The 17,136-nt window shown below is 34.6% G+C and overlaps 1 protein-coding gene across 1 annotated transcript; it reads right to left on the bottom strand.

Moving 5' to 3' along the window:
• Positions 1–282: 282 nt before the first annotated feature.
• LOC128550012 (neuronal acetylcholine receptor subunit alpha-9-like) lies at positions 283–15,259 on the bottom strand. The gene is made up of 9 exons (XM_053527845.1): positions 15,241–15,259; positions 11,255–11,454; positions 10,670–10,714; positions 9,816–9,925; positions 8,270–8,435; positions 7,218–7,345; positions 4,886–5,136; positions 4,237–4,390; positions 283–1,326 (listed from the first exon to the last, which is right to left on the bottom strand). The coding sequence occupies exons 1-9, from the start codon at positions 15,257–15,259 to the stop codon at positions 1,026–1,028; spliced, it is 1,374 nt and encodes a 457-aa protein (XP_053383820.1). The 3' UTR covers positions 283–1,025.
• Positions 15,260–17,136: the final 1,877 nt, after the last annotated feature.

The raw sequence follows: 17,136 nt of genomic DNA, 5'->3' as shown, positions 1-17,136 counted from the left end.
CAAATTCCCGGCCTGATTTCTACTACTTTTCCTATACCACTGGTTGAAATTCCACGAAACTTCACAGGAGTAACCACCAAGCCTAGTTGTGTATATCGTTGGAATGTTATGATTCAGTAATTTTCCCCGGAGTCGTTAAAAACAATCTCTATTTTATGAATGAATGCAAAATTCATACGCTAGTTTAATAGAAAAAGTGCTTAAAAGAAATGATTACGTTTTCTTTTATTTTTTCTATTAATTTAAGAATATGTCATGGAAGAAAAGAATCTGATACTAGTTGAAGGTGCCGATGGAAATATCTGATTAGAGGGAAACTGTTTTCAATGATAGTCACGTTATAGGCAAAATAATAATATATCATCAAAAAAGCAAAATAAGTAAAAGAAAGAAAGGACATAGCCCTTCATTGAAATACCACCCTACTTTTGTTTTCGATGCTTTACACCTAGCACGCTTAAGAACCAGAAAGCTTCTGGAATTGGAACGTCCTCTGTATCTTGTACAGTCCTTCAACTAAAATTACTAACAGTCTTCGGCGAAAGTAGACCTATACGCTTACACGCAAAGATGAAAGGTAACAACTAATAGTCATTATATTCACTTGCCGACTCATTAACTCATAACTCCCTTCAGCTTTTACTATTCTGTCGAGGTACCAAGTCCTGTCCAAAATATTTCAAAGAACTGTGTTCTAGTCTGTAACTTTCCTATTTTTAGACCTACGAATGTCAACACGTCCATTCTGATTGTTTTAAATAGTATTAAATATGTTTTCTGATTTAGAAATTCTCACAAAATTTTTATCCACATTTTCTAACTTGTATCTCGTAATATCAGGTCTAACTTGTAAATACAGTTGATTATTTTTTCTCTTTATCAATTTACCGTTTAAATGACAAATATAATAAGCTTGTATGTATGAATTACGCTTAATAAATGGTTCGTTGGTAAAGGTTTTGTGTGGGATAATCATTTAGGTTTCAAAACAAATATTGATAGGTATATGAAAAATAGTCTGTATTTTAGTTTGACTCTCCTGCGTTGGTATGCAAAACGACCATAAAAGTTATTGTTATGAGTGACGTCAGCACAGTAAATAGAACTAAATTGAAGGTTTCATACATGATTACGATATCTTCATAAGTGTATTCCATTTTAATACCCTCTTCTTTTTGGGCATCTTCGTTTTCATTTTCAGTCCATGCATTATTATTTCGTCCCAGTTGTTTCGATAAGTCATTCTTTTCTGGCACATCAGCTTGTATTTCTTTTAGATTATGTTCCTCTTTGAACGCTGTTATGTCGCAAATTTTAGGCCTTCGTCTGAAAAAAAAGAAGACTTTTTCATTGTTGCTGGTCTCCTTAAAGGAATAGTTGTTATGTGAAAAAAGTTCACATGTCAGACTGAAATTTTTACATAGGTCTTCTGATTGGTTGAAAATAAACTATAGGAATTTCACGCTATTTACAATGTTAAGTGGTCTCATATTAGTGTAATATTAACTTATACTCGTGATTACCGATAAGAATTACTTGGAATGATACATTTTAGGAAGAAATTATGCATGTTTCACCAACAGAGCATTTTTATGAAAAATACCGCAATATATAAACATATGATAACCGAGTTTAAAAAACATTCTCCGAAGTGATGGTCAGAAGTTAAATTTCTTAAGTTATTTATGATAGGTCTTGGACAGTTCTTTCATCTTGAGTAAGTTGTATCAAAAGTTTAAATGTAATGAAAAACCCATAGCCCTAAACATAACAATGTTGACTTATGGAAATTTAGTTAAAGTTTAGTTTTAGGATAAATTTGTAACGTGGTCACGTGGAAAAAAACTAGGTCATTCGGTCAAATTTTTATAAACATTTTCATAAACATTTCAACTTTATCATCATAAATCCTTGTCAGAATGTTTGTATGACGACTAGGTCAACTTTAAAAGTGGGGTACCCCAAGTCAGAAATTAACTCACTAGTCTTCAGTCTATATATATGTTTTGCTATAATATAAGCATATAATTGTATGTTTAACGCGTTAAACTAGTTGAATTGATTTTTTTGAGTTCAAATTATTGAAAAACTTGGATACTGATAAACCTGATTTACATTAAACATGGTCAAAATGTTTGTTTCTATAAAATCAAGGCCACATTAATTACTAGGTTATATGGGGTTAAAAACTGGGTCAGATGAATGAATTCAGGGCACTTTTCTCTTAATTAGATTGAAATATTAGCTACATAAAAGTTAAGTTATCAAAATGTTATTCTCAGCATATAGGTATCCTAGTAAAAAGTTAATTATGTTTGAGCTTGTTTATTTTTTTTTTTATTTTATCTAGTAAACTACCGGTAGTTTGTTACCTAGATAATCCAGTTTCAAACTTGACCTAGATTTCACGGAGACAAACATTTGGAGAGAAATGTATGATCAAGTAGAATATGTTGCCTCTAAAGCGGTTACAATATTTACTATGATTCAACCTAGTTACCAGGTTTTAACGTACGAAAATTCAGTTTTTATCTTGGCCACAAATTCATAGACACAAAAATCCTGACAAAGATTTATACCGAATTAGGGTAAAATTTGGCAATTACAACGCTAACAAGATTTATCTATAATTTGACCTACTGGCCTAGTATAAGATTTCAGGTTACCGAATTTTAACTAGGTCAAGATTTTATCTGACAAAAACCTATTGATCATTTAGAAACTGTGGCCTCTATAATGTTGGCAAGGGTTTTCCACGATTTTAGCTACTGACCTAGTTTTTGTTCTCAGGTAACCCAAGTTTAAACTGGGCAAATATTCTGACAAAGATTTATTCTGACCAATTATAAAATACAGCCCCAATGATACTGATAAGTTTTTTTTCTATGATTGACCTACTGACCTAGTTTAAGATCATTTTAAACCTGACGTGCGTATTGCGGATGCGAACATTCTGCTGCAGTTATGAAGATAAAGTAGTGAATGTGGGCTTTAAGAAGTTTTCCTATAAACTAATTTTAATCCCATATAAGCCAATAACAAATTATTCTGACTATTTAGGGTAACATAGTTACCGTGTTTCATTAAGATGTGGCTAAAAAAAGTGACATTTGTTAATTGTAAAAATGTTGACGACGGGATATAACTGTTGTCTCGTTGTTGGACAACTGGTAACCGAGTTCAAAGAGGAAAATGGAATATATAAATGCGATTGCAAAACAGGAATATGTCTTGCCATTTCATGATAGGTCTTGGATAGGACTTAGACTGTGCATTAATCATGTGTAGGTACAAAACATTACACTGTGGGCATGTGGGCACCTCTGACCTGCTAGATTTGATAAACCGGAATTAATGACATAAAATCATTTATCAGGTAAACGTAGAATAAAGCCTTAATCTGGGATACGGAAATTCAACTCATCCTATAAAATAATGGAATTATATGCATATTCTTGGCTATATTGTAGATACTATGTTAACTTACAACCCTATTTCTTGTTTACCTATTTTTCTATTTTTCTTAGTGCATCGCGAAGTTTAAAAGGTCTTGATGCAATCAAATTCTACATTGTAAAAAGATTATCTGAATATGCAGAACTACCTAAATGTCTTTTACGTGGACTAATCTAGATTCGTTTTCAAAAAATACGGTACTGTATCAGTCTTTAGCCAAAAAATGATTCATTATAAGATAAGTTTCTGATTTTTCTTACTCTTTATAATTTGTATCATTTTCAACTAAAATTGCAACATTCAAATCAAATTTCCCTACTCTATAAATCATTTTTTTTTTCAAATTCATTAAAACATCTAAAGAAACCTATTTGAGGATTTTGAAAACAAATATTGAAATATTTTTTTTTAATCTTCTGTTCAACCACGACCCATTTAATGTCTTTGTAAATGCTTAATTATTATATTGGTTTATCGTTTTAGAGCTTCAGAATATGTGAACCAAAGTTTATAAAATAGACATGTTATACAAGTTGATATGAGCCGTGCCATGAGAAAACCAACATAGTGGCTTTGCGACCAGCATGGATCCAGACCAGCCTGCGCATCCGCGCAGTCTGGTCAGGATCCATGCTGTTCGCTTTCAGAGCCTATTGCAATTAGAGAAACCGTTAGCGAACAGCATGGATCCTGGCCAGACTGCGAGGATGGTCTGGATCCATGCTGGTCGCAAAGCCACTATGTTGGTTTTCTCATGGCGCGGCTCATATATTCACTAACCTGTATCTCGTAATTCTTGAGAGGATTCTAGCAGCATTCTGACATCCGTCACCCATCACGTAAGTTTTGTTGTGAAGCTCGTGTATTCTACATGTTATAACAGTTGCCAAGGTTTCCAAAGAACAGATGATGAAAATAATCAGTAGGTACACGCCTGCAATTACATGATGTTTGAACAAGATTGAACAGATTTTCATTGACATTAGCATAGCTTACATCATTAAGCTAGTTTCCTGCTCAAATGGAAAATAAATTTATTTTAATCAAAAGAGGCCACTTAGATAGAGCCATCAGCCCTTTTCAGTTCCTCACATGACCGAATCCCACAATCAAACTAAGTTTTGGACCAAAAGCTTCGATTCAAGCAACCTTTACAACGCAACCAATCAGCCTATACAGTATGCACATACTTTTGTATCAAACCACAAATAATCTTATATAGATTTCGAATATCAGCGCATTCAGCCACAAGAACAGAACTTAAATCGTTTTCAATATATTAATTTAACTGAAAGAAATCTGTAATACTATATATTTGTTTGCACATGTATATAAAATCTTTCAAGACGTAATTAAAATTCAAGCAATGAGATTATATTCATCTCAATGACAACAATTCTGCCATTATGAAATAATTTCAAACTCTTACTAAGCACGCATATATTGGTCGATGTTGGCGGTATGTTGTCAGACACGACTGTCATGACAACTGACAATGACAAAAGAATCGTCAGAGCAAAACCGATCTTTTCTCCGCTCTCCACTGGCAAGATGAATACAAACGGAGCCATGGCAGCAAGGACAATAACCGGAAGCAGCATGTTCAACAGGTAGTAGGAATATTTTCTCTTGAGATTAACCGTGAACTTAATTGCTGGGTTACTGTAGCCATTTAAAACTCTGAAGTAAATGAAGAAAATTTCTGCTTTTGTACTATAAAAGATGCTCCATGAAAAATAATGTGTAAATAACTTGAAGGAGATATACAGCAAAATCTACTTTTCTGTATAAAATGTCCTGTGTTAATTTGCACGAACCACAAATATGTTAAATACACAGATTGCCTTAATCAACAGGCCCACCATGGCCCTATCTCACCCATCTGACTTTGATCCATGCAAACTTGATAAAACACGTCTATTCACAATGGTCATGCACATACCTGAGCTCAAAGTAAAACAAATTACAACCATAGGTGGGACCGATTTTGACTCAAGGGGTGGTCTTATTTAATCAAATAACCCTCGGTCAGGGTACATTTTGACCTCAGAGACATGTTTTTAACAAAACTGTTGAAGGATGACTACACAAACCTTAATGCCGAATATCTTAGTTCAAGAGCTTAAGGTTTTACACAAGAAAAGTTTTCTCTATTCTTTTATAAGTCTAACGCAAAACAATTGAACCCGATGGCGGGATAAGTTTAACACTAGGTGCATGATTTCATGAAATTTGGTAGAGAACAACTGCACAATGCTACAGATCAAATATTTAAGGTGAGGGCGTTAAGGACTCTTAAAGTCTTTCCTATGAAATTATATGAAGAAGAAATGTACTCAAGGGCGGAACCAATTCTGACCCCAGGGGCATTAGTTGAGCAAAGTTGGTAGAGGAGTACTGTACAATGTCAAATGCCAGATATCTAAGCCAAGTACTTCATGGTTTTAAGCAAGAAGAGTCTTAAATCTTTATTCACATATGTCTATGTAAATACTTTGCCAAGTCATCTGGCGGCCATTTACTTTTCAGGTATCAGAATAACGATCTTTGCAGTGGGTCACCCAATGAACATTTACGTGATTTTGTGTGAAATTCGGTTCTGTAGTTTCTGACAAGAAATACAGTTCCGACTCGCCTTCAGGCGGCAATGCATTTTGACGAAAAATATCGAACAATCTTGAAAAAAGGCCACACAACGAACATTTCTGCGAAATTACTACGAAGTCGGACAAACAGTTTCTAATAAAATGGTATTTAAAGTTCCCACTATATACATGTAGGGAAAAGTGACTATGCCCTAAAGCGGCCATTTTTTAACGAATCGAAATAATCTGAAAATCGTGGTAGAGGGTTTAAATCCTAATTTGTTTTTGAGAGCCAACAGAGTTAAGCGTAGAATCTGGAAACACTGAGCACAGCAAACACAGTTAGAGTCACACATCACAGAGAAGGCCAATCACAAAAGAAGGGAAACTCTAGTGGGAAATAGTAGACTGGTTGTTTCGAAAAGCAATCAGCAAGTACATTTTTAAATTATTATATAAAAAATATAAAAATGGAATCGGGTAAACGAGGGTAAAAGTGGGGAAGTGACATCACAAACATACAAGACAATATACATAATCATAAAGAAATATTATTATACCCGTCTAAACGCACAAAAGTGTGGCATTCAGTCCTCATATTAACATTTTTATTGTAGCTTGCTACAAAAGAAGAGATCCGCATTCCATAAATATCAGAAAATCAAACTAAAGATAAGAATGTCGATAACAGTAACATCTAAAAAAAACATTTAAAATACCCACCACGTTGAATAAGCCTTTCGATAAAAGTAAAGTTTCTGATTTTCATTTAAAAGTTTCTTAAATCCAGGTCGTGCCGATTTAGTTTTGATCTTAAATATAAGAAATAAACCGTTTCAGTTATAATTAGATGTTCGTTTTAAAATATTAGAGATGTTTTTGAATATATTACGTCAGTTCACACCAGCACTCTTGCGGTGATCATTGGTTTTATTGCATCAATGTTGCGCATACGAAACTAAACGTTTTATTTTCTTTCTGTACAAAGATATTACTCCAAATTTCGAGTTCTTTAAGCTGAAATTTAACTAAAATTTTCGACTTTGAACCTTGAAGTTTTGCCTTCCTTTACTCGAAAGTTCGAGATATTACGTCTTAATTTCAAGATAATCTGCCACTAATGCTATCCCATAACATGTCGTGCATGTAAATCCGTCATTAGCTACTAATACTTACCTCGCGCTAGCTTCAACAGACGTCCCAGAAATTTCCCATTCACCATGTTCCTCGTAAATGTCCAGGTTAATCTTTGAACCCTGTGCACTAAGATCTACCTGACTATCCGCGTACAGCCATGAAGTAACCTTAAACATGAACAAGGTGACTGAACCACGTGTTTTTTTTCTTGGACGTGATCTTACAGCATACATTTTAACGATATCTTTATTATTCTTTAACCTGCTATATGTCTTAAATGAACTGGGCCATCATTCAGTTTGGGGAGTACCACTTATTATTCAAAGGGATGTTCTCTGAACATTTACTGACCGAATAGCGAACAGTGAAGACCATGATCAGCCTGCACGGACACATCTTGGTCTGCACTGGTCGCAAAGGCAAAACCACTTGCCACCAGCAGGCTTAAGGTTAATAGATTTTAAATGGCATGACGTAGGAAAAAATAAAAAAAGCAAGCTATTTCCGAACATTATAATATATTATTCATGAACATTCTAAACTTTAATCCAAAGATTTAAAAAAAAAGTCTTGTTACTCCACCGAAAATTGTCGTATGTACTGCACACGTGATTTAATATTTTTTTATATTTCGAACAAAGATTAAATAGTTATCACTTATTTTGTCCATTTACATTGTATATAGAAAAACTCAGATTTTACGCAACATTAAAATGGGAATAATAAATGCGTGATCTGCTGGTCTAAAAGTGTTAAATGCTGAGAACTTTATAGCGATCCAACCGGTTTCGATGACACAAAATATGCGAGTTTTCGAATACACAATCAAAAATACACATATACACAATCAAGCACATACGGACGGACAGGGGTTACATTGTAAGCCGATGCCAATATAAACTGGTCAGTTATCTTGAATTTGTATTCTGTATAACGCAAGTATGGACAAATAACTTCAGATACACTGCCTCTGGTCAAATTGTCACGAAGAATATGAACTGAGTTCGGGGAGAGAATTCACTAATCCTCAAGTCACAGATTGTGTTTTTTTCTACTGAACAAATTGGCTGTACATGTATTCACAAACTTACCAAAATGTTGCAGCTCTGGGAATCAAATGGATAGTACTTTATGTTGATGGTACACTGTGCTATGAAATTGGCAGGTACCAGCCATATCACAAACCCATTGAAATGCAAGAAAACAGGACAGCTCTCAAAATTAGAATTGTCATTCAGCAATTTTATTTCATCCGCTCTGAAAAGTATAAGAAAAGGTAGTATCAACGTTTATTTAAATAAATACATCAACATTTTTTACTTGTATGACCTTATTTATTAAGTGTTGTTTGTTTTCTGAGGACATACTGACACAAATAGTATCATTGTGTTTTACAGGTTAAATGTGGGCGAGAGGCCCTATATGCCCTTCTTGGCATTATTCAAGATACATTCAAGGTGCATGCGTGTACCCAAGTGGAGCGACTGACAAGAATGCTGGAAGGCATCATCACATTTAAGAAAGTTATATAGATTAGGAGGCTCAACTAGTAGAAGGAAAGTAACTCGAAGTCAGGCCAACACTAGATATGTGGTACATATATTTATGCTAATTCATGGATTCAATTAACAGGAAAAGCCGTGTTCAAGAATGCAGTCACGTCAAACCGCTACCTACAGCAGTACATGCTTTTGCCCGTGCACTCATCCTACCCCCGCTTCCCTCCACTAACTCCACACACAGACAGACATATACGCGCGAGCGCTCACACGGGTAGTCAATATAAACCATACTGAGTAAAGTATAGGAACATAGTGGGGAACCGCTTTGAAACTGTCAGTGGCAGAAATGTTTAGGAAGTGTGGAGTTTATACGGATTAATAGTGTACACCTGAAATGCTGCAGAGATTAGACATCAGGTTATAATCCATACTTATATTTATATACTTTCTACAGTGAACTATATCATTTAGAAAGTCTTATTAGCACTGGGTCAAAATACTGAAGTCTTCATTTCTCGATCGAAGTTAAGATTGAGATCATTTGGCAATCTCGCCTAGTCAGATGTTGATATTGAAGTATATCTTTCTGTCACTGGGTCAGGAAAGGTTCTAGAGGACAGGAGTTCTGAAATCAATGAAGTTATTTCTTATTTATATGGACTTAGAAAGAGTGTATGTATTGTATGTATTACTAGCCCCATGTGGTTCTTGGACGATCTGTGTATGAAAAGAATTGGAACCACTGCCTTACCCTTGCATGATCGTAAGAGGCGACTAATAGGGTCTTAACACTTGGTTTTGCAGTAACTCTGTGATTCCAGCAGGTATGCAAATTTTGATTCCATACCTCATGTTTTTATTTCGATGTAAATGAGATGTGGAACCAAAATTTGTAGTTCTGTTTGGCGCCATATAACCTTTACTGTGCTGTTGCGCCGTAAAACCAAAATAAATAAATAAATAGTATGTATTACTGACACCTGATGAGATGTTGACTATCGGTCAGAACGTATATTCCAACTGAAAGACACTGGGTCTGTTATTATTAACATTATTTCCAAATGAAGAGAAGTTAAGACTGAATGTTCAAAATTACATGGAGTCAACAGATTATTGATTAATTGTATGTACTTACGCATTACTCAAAACCAGCGGCGGGGTCCAAATGTCGGTGACTAATGGGATAAACGACGTCATGTTCCCGTACCCCGATGGTGTCCATTGCAAGCGGCCATCAAACCAGTACTTGATCAAGACAAAACGTGCAAAATGCTAAGACTTTGTCAATATAAATGAGCTAAACTTTGTCTCTAAGAGATCCCTTCGTTCCTTACTCACGATGTTTCTGACAGTTAAATGCGTATTTATTCGCAAAAAAAAAAAAATATTAAAAATTACAATGACTGCTACAAGTGTAGTTACTTAGCTTAAGAGATATTTCACATTCAGGTAAGATAAAAATAGCTTTATCGAGCCCAGCTTAAATTAAGCTTTCAAAGTTAATTCATATCAATATTCTCTTCAAATATATCTATATACAGATCCGCCCGCTTAGCTCAGAAGGTAAAAACGTTGGTCTACGGATTGCGGGGTCGTGAGTTCGATCCTCGGGCGGGGCGTATGTTCTTCGTGACTATTTGATAAACGACATTGTGTCTGAAATCATTAGTCCTCCACCTCTGATAATTCATGTGGGGAAGTTGGCAGTTACTTGCGGAGAAAAGGTTTGTACTGGTACAGAATCTAGAAACACAGGTTAGGTTAACTGCCCGCCGTTACAAGACTGAAATACTGTTGAAAAACGGCGTTAAACCTAAAACAAACAAAAAACTCTACATATATATATATATAGAATATTGGAATAAACTGGAAAATTTTAAAATGTAGAGAAAAACAAGGATATTGAACTTAATTTAAAGTATGGCGTTGTAGTTTTGTGTGTCCTCTATTATTACTGGGGCCACACACAACTTAAGTTAATTTACTTACAGTTGAAAGAAATCCCACACTGTATAAACGCTGAGTAACGATGTCCTAAAAACAATATAAACTAGATTTGTATCAAACAATGAATCTGTAATTATATGTTACTCTGGGACAAAGTTGACTTATTTCTATGATATATCTAACTCAAAATATTGCACATGTCAGGATAAGTAAATATAACGAACAAGTTCATACAACAATCGAATCATGAAAAGGGATTTATTTTCTATATCTATAATTAATATGCTCTTTCCCTAACAATCAAGCCAAATAGAGTGACCCGACTGTCTAAGGGCGCGTTATAAATCGGGTATAAAAATAACAATACAGACGAAAATTCTGGGGAGTATGGTAACGTCTTTTTGATAAATCAGTTCCGAATGCAGCAGTGCTGCTGGCCAGTTCAGCTAAAAACCAGTTTGAGCAATCCCTTGCTGCAGATTTGAGACTCGTGATCAGTTTCATAACCATTGGCAATATATTCACTACTTAAGGCATTTCTACATTTAGGACAAGAAAATTCGGCTTAATTAAGTGAGAGGGTGTAAACTTATATGTATCTATGAAAGAAATGGATTTGGAACTTACCAGTTCTGTTATGTGCATTAGTCCAAACTCCAGCACGATATCTGTTTTGGACTGCGGCCTATGTTTTTTCGCGTATGTAGCGAACAAGTCCGTTTCTAATGCTGCAGCATAATTTGGTTCGTAGCTATAGGCTCCCACACTTTGTATCGAACTGAGCAATACTGAAATACAAATAAAGAATAATGTTTTTTCCTCACATACTAAAAGAATTGCTTATTAAGTGAAGTAAGATACAAGTTTATTGATACTATTTTTTAATCTTCCCTTTTTTCTCTCCCTATGTCCGTCGGCCAATCCGTCCGTCCGAATTCGTGTCGAGCATTTCTAAACAAGTGTTTGGTTTAGAGTCATCGAATCTAATAGGATTGGTAATCACCATCGTGTGAAATTGTGTTCCTGGGATTTTGTTCGAGATATCGCTCATTCAGACACGAGTAATGGCCCTTGACTTAGTAAAAATATGCATTTAAGGGCCTAAGTCACTAAGTGCCTCACGTGTCTCCATAAGTATTAACCTAGAGTCTGATTGTTATTCAGCATGTGCAGTTGTGCACCTGGGGTTTGTTTGGGATTTCACTCAGCTAGACCAGAGTTACTAAGACAAAAATGTGCATAAAGTACAGAAAAAAATGCAGATATTTCAAAAATAATTTGACCTGGAGCTATTAAACCTTACAGGATTATCATTCAGCGTGTAAATTTTCGCAACTGTGGTTTTGTTTGAGATTTCACTCAGTTAAACCAGAATTATTGTCATGGACTTAGTAAAAATATTAATAAGGGCCTAAACGATTTTGACATATGTATTTCAGAAAGTGTTTGAATGAAACTTTATAGGAACGTTGTTCAGCATGTAAATCTAAGCTCTAAGATTTTTTAGGGGAGCGAGAGAGATTTTATCCTCCTACTCCCTCACCCCACAACTGTTTTACTTGCAGTTTTTTTATCTTGTGTTTCTTGATGACTTGCGTATATCCATGCCTAACCCCTATCCATCTGACGATTTACCCAAACCCAACGTTAAATAAAGGTTGTCATAGTCTTGCACAGACAACAAGTAACCGAACAGTGACAAGAAGTTGGGTTACTGGTGTCCTTTTGACACATATCTAGGCTTTCTTAGTTTAAAGTTGTGGTAAGCTGTCAAAATCGTTTGTTTGTTTGTTTGTTTTGGGTTTAACGTCGTTTTTCAACAGTATTTCAGTCATGTAACGGCGGGCAGTTAACCTAACCAGTGTTCCTGGGTTCTGTACCAGAACAAACCTGTTCTCCGCAAGTAACTGCCGACTTCCCCACATGAATTATCAGAGGTGGAGGACTAATGATTTCAGACACAATGTCGTTTATCAAATAGTCACGGAGAACATACGCCCCGCCCGAGGATCGAACTCGCGACCCCGCGATCCGTAGACCAACGCTCTTACCTACTGAGCTAAGCGGGCGGGTAAGTGGCGTTTAGAAAGTGAAAGGATATCAAGACTTGCAATTTATGCAGTCCATCCTGTAGTATTTAACAACATAAATAAAATATAGTGCAACCTTTAAATAGAATTGAACGTCTACACAATGTGTATGAAAATCATTGTGAAAGAAAAGAGCGTTTGTGCTGCAATAAAGGTTATAAAAGCACTTGGCATATGTTTGTGAAAAGCCATTCCGGAAAAACAAATTCTAGGACTGAGTCAGCACTGATTATATGTGTTGGAAAAGAATTCCATACAACCGTGGAGGGTTTGAGGGAAAATGAGTACTTGCAGGAATTTAATGATGTTGACTGTGTCTAAAAGCCAAGTGGTGGTTGATTTTAGAATGTCTTGAGGTAGGTTTGGAGCTATATCAACAAATGTATGCACGATCTTGTAAATTAAATGAGGGTATTATCGCTAAAAATCATTGAGGGAATTCCGCAAGCAAACCATTTTTCATGGTGATTATTTGAAAGCTTACACAAAACATTTGATCGGGACAGAAACATCAAACATCAATATGGCGTCTGAAAGACAAGATGGCCGTCAAAATAGCCGTCAATTTTATTTGTTTAAAACGCTTATCTAAGAAAACATTTGTGTTGAAAGTACTACCACAACAAAACTGTAAATTTTATGTAAAATATGTAAAATATTTGTTTTAATGTTTTGAAAAAAGAATGAAAGGTAATATTCAAAATGGCCGATATAGTTTTGCTAAAAAACAGACTTTTAAAAAGGTAATGTTTTGCCTACATTTTGTCTTACAGACTTGTTGACTGAATGTCATATATTTGAACTAATGTACCATTTGATGAACTTTGAAATCTAAAAACAGTTTAAAAGATAGTTTTCCAAATTCAAGACGGTTGCAAAGCTTCTCTCTCAAATTTTATATTTATTTAACATTCACGTGTTGATATTCTATTTTAATATGATTTCGTAAAATTTCCTACATTATAGTATGTGTAACACACTGTCAATTTTGTTTTACACATACACCTGTCTCAAAATATTTTTATGGTTGACATTTTTTTTCTTTAATTCATATCCTTAGGAAAAGCTCCTACAAGTGGTCATAAAAACGCTTTATGTTTCCAAAATATCTTCCTATAGGTTTGTATAACCTACCTGTGTGACGCCCTTAAAAGTCTTCATATTCCTGTACTCAATTGTGTAAGCAGGTGCTTGAGATCCGTTCAAGGTAGTCACGCTTAACAGGGAGAATGTGGGCGATGCACACTTCAGTGTTCCTCGTGAACACACTCGATCTAACTTGAGTCTACTATTATTTTCTATAGTTGTGTTCTAATATTGCAGATAATCTTTTTATAGATTTTATTGGATGTTTTAAAACAACTGATACATTTTCTTTATTATATTTCGTCAAGCAAGTACAGATGTATATATTTCTAACACCATGTTTCCTATCACTAATTCAAATCAATTTCTTGACGGCTTGATGAATTTAATGACATTCACTAGTAAGTGTCGAAGCAGAATATTATACCCTGTGTATTAGGGTTATATATTGGGATTAGGGTCCTGACCTTTTTGTCTGTACCGTATACATTCCGCAAGGTTAGCTTTGTTTAAATAATAGTATTCCATATTTCACTATGATTATTTCTGAAAGTAAAGATGATTCTTCACACAATGTGCTTTATTATCTGCACAGAAACATTTATGATAATAAAACTTCACTATTAATAATAATTTGTATTTGACTGGTGATCTAGAATTACGTAGACATGTATCATAACTCATAAAAAATCATTTCTTAAATTCAAACTTACCATATTGATGGTCAAATCGAAATGTGCGTATGAATGATATTAAAATCAAAAACAGATAATGGTTGAAAACCCCGATCAAGTGCTTTATTGACCTTTCAATTTTCGTGTTGAATTCTATATGAAATATTTATTCAGTTCACTAACTTACACAGATATGCACAAGCAAAAAATATATGCATTTGAATCAAAAGGGACTGCATCTTTTTGGCATGCTTTAACTAAGCGTTTAATTGTTACTATGCCAGAACATGTAACAACTGGGCGGTACTTGTAAATTCGTTTTGCAAGCAGAGAATAGATAATATGTTGGAGCTTATCCTTTACAATTTTCGGTGTGCTAGATCAATATTGCTAAACAAAAATATATAAAGAAACGTCTTTGTAATTCTGAAACACCTTCGGTGACATGGTTTTGTAGCAAAAGAAAGCGTTTTCCTCTACTGACAGCTTTTAAATTACTCCTAATTGTTTTTCAAAATTGATTAAAACATAGGAAAGGTATTCTAAGACGAATCCTTGGTGTGAAAAAAATCTACCAATTTGTCAGCACTTTACGGAGAACTGGGAAGGGTACCATTTGTAATCCAACGTAAGATAAATCTAATAAAATATTGGATTAAACTTTTATGTCAATCTGATGTATCCCTAGTTAAAATAACATATCTGGTGCTGAAAAACTGTCGCGTCCATTAAGTTATGGCAAAACACCATTTGGCTAACTAACCTGTATCAAACCGCAACATCTCGCACAGTCTCTCTTGAGAAACTGATTACGTCATGCAACAGTTCAGAGCACGTGGTTATTTTTGAAAATCAAGATCAAAATTTAACTATTATGAATTTAATTTAATCATAAACATAACCATTTTCGGTAAAATTCATAAAAAACTACCTTAGAAGGTTTAAGATCTCAGAAATGGTCAATAAATAATGATTATATATCGCCTAGTGGTTTTCAAAATGAAGAGTATCCTGACTGCAATGGCGGACAAAATACATGTATTGCAGACAGGGGTACCAGTTTGAAACTTGTGTGTATAACTTGTGTTCAAATTATGTTGCATGGATTATTTTATGCTAGATCAAAAGAAAAATGGATTAGAAATATTCTTAAGTAAAAGGTTAGTCTGTTGCATTTCATTTGTTGAAATTATAGCGTGACAGACTTTTGGCACGATTCCTGGTTAGGTTTCAGTACGGGATTCGTTTCGGCTCAGAGATCCGTAACAGCATATAAAATTTAACATCTCTGAGCTGAATATTTTTAGCTATTTCTGAATAAATTGATACAGTAGCATAAGTATAGTGACATGGTAATATGTAATATATGTAAAATAAGTTTACAGAATTTTACCTCAACAAACCAAAGTACTATTTTTTAAGTTTTGGGAGTAATTCGTAATAATCTGCACTTTAAATCCTTCTAAACGCTCTGAAACAGTAAAATAAGCAAGTGAAATTGTAAAGCGAAATGAGTAAATTGTGTGTATGTTTGGTTTAAAGTCGCACCAACGCAATAATAGCTCATGTGGCGACTTTATGGCTATAATGGTGGAGTAAGACCCAAGGTGCCCATCAGTGCATTATTTCATCACGGGCGGGCATCTCGGCAGAACAACCGACCTTCCGTAAGCCAGCTAGGTAGAATTCAACGCCCCGAGTGAGTCTCGAGCCCACATCGTTGAGGGGCAAGTGATTCAAGTTCAGCAATTTAACCACTCGGTCACGGAGGTTCGTGAAGTAAGTAAAGTATACAACATATTGATTCTTTCATCAGTAATGTGATAAGTTGGCGATTTTATACAATACTGTTGACATAATTACAGATTCATTCATATTACAGAAAAAATGTACGTATTGGTAGACTTTTTACACCTGGCCTTGCCGATACTGCATAACAATACCAAAACGTTATCTGCATTACAGGTAAAAATCAAACAAAAATTAATCAGATAAGACCGTAAAATAGTTTTACTACTACTTGTTACTCATTCTTTTAGAAAAAGTCTATTCAATTTGTTGATAAGAGAAACAATGGCAATTTCCAAAACTTTTGTTACTGTAAAGCCACATATTCTATTGGCAAGTGACATATTATATTTCAGTTTCGCAAGATATGTATCTATACAATATTTATCTATTTGAAAACTTTTCCTGTCTGATAAGCTCTTCCAGCAATAAGCCAATTAAAGTGGGGATGATTACATATTTATCAGTGCGTTGATATATAGGACGTTTGACTTTTTGCAAGGGTTTCTATATGGAAATTAAATAAGACGATTCAGAAAAGCTTAAACAACCTGCTGAAAATGATCAATTCAAGTCTTTAGAATTACACTCGGTCTAAATGATATATATATTTTTATATGTCTTTCATTATAAGAGTTTTAGGTACTATAACTGCGTCATTTAGTTTATTTGCAAGTCTTTGCTTGTTCCATAAACGGAAGGTTAACTGACAATGATTTTCCTAATTGGCTTCCTGTACTGTTTCAAGAAAAAAGTACTCTATCGATTTCCATCGATTATCGCATAAATGGTGTCTTGTTACCTTCTCTAGCCTTAATTAGCTTAGAAATATTTTTATCGGTGATTCTGGACCACTTTATAATATTGATCA

This window comes from Mercenaria mercenaria, chromosome 17 (genome assembly GCF_021730395.1).
Source record: "Mercenaria mercenaria strain notata chromosome 17, MADL_Memer_1, whole genome shotgun sequence".
In the NCBI taxonomy this organism is placed as follows: Eukaryota; Metazoa; Mollusca; class Bivalvia; order Venerida; family Veneridae; genus Mercenaria; species Mercenaria mercenaria.
This window is presented reverse-complemented; position numbering and strand designations above follow the sequence as displayed.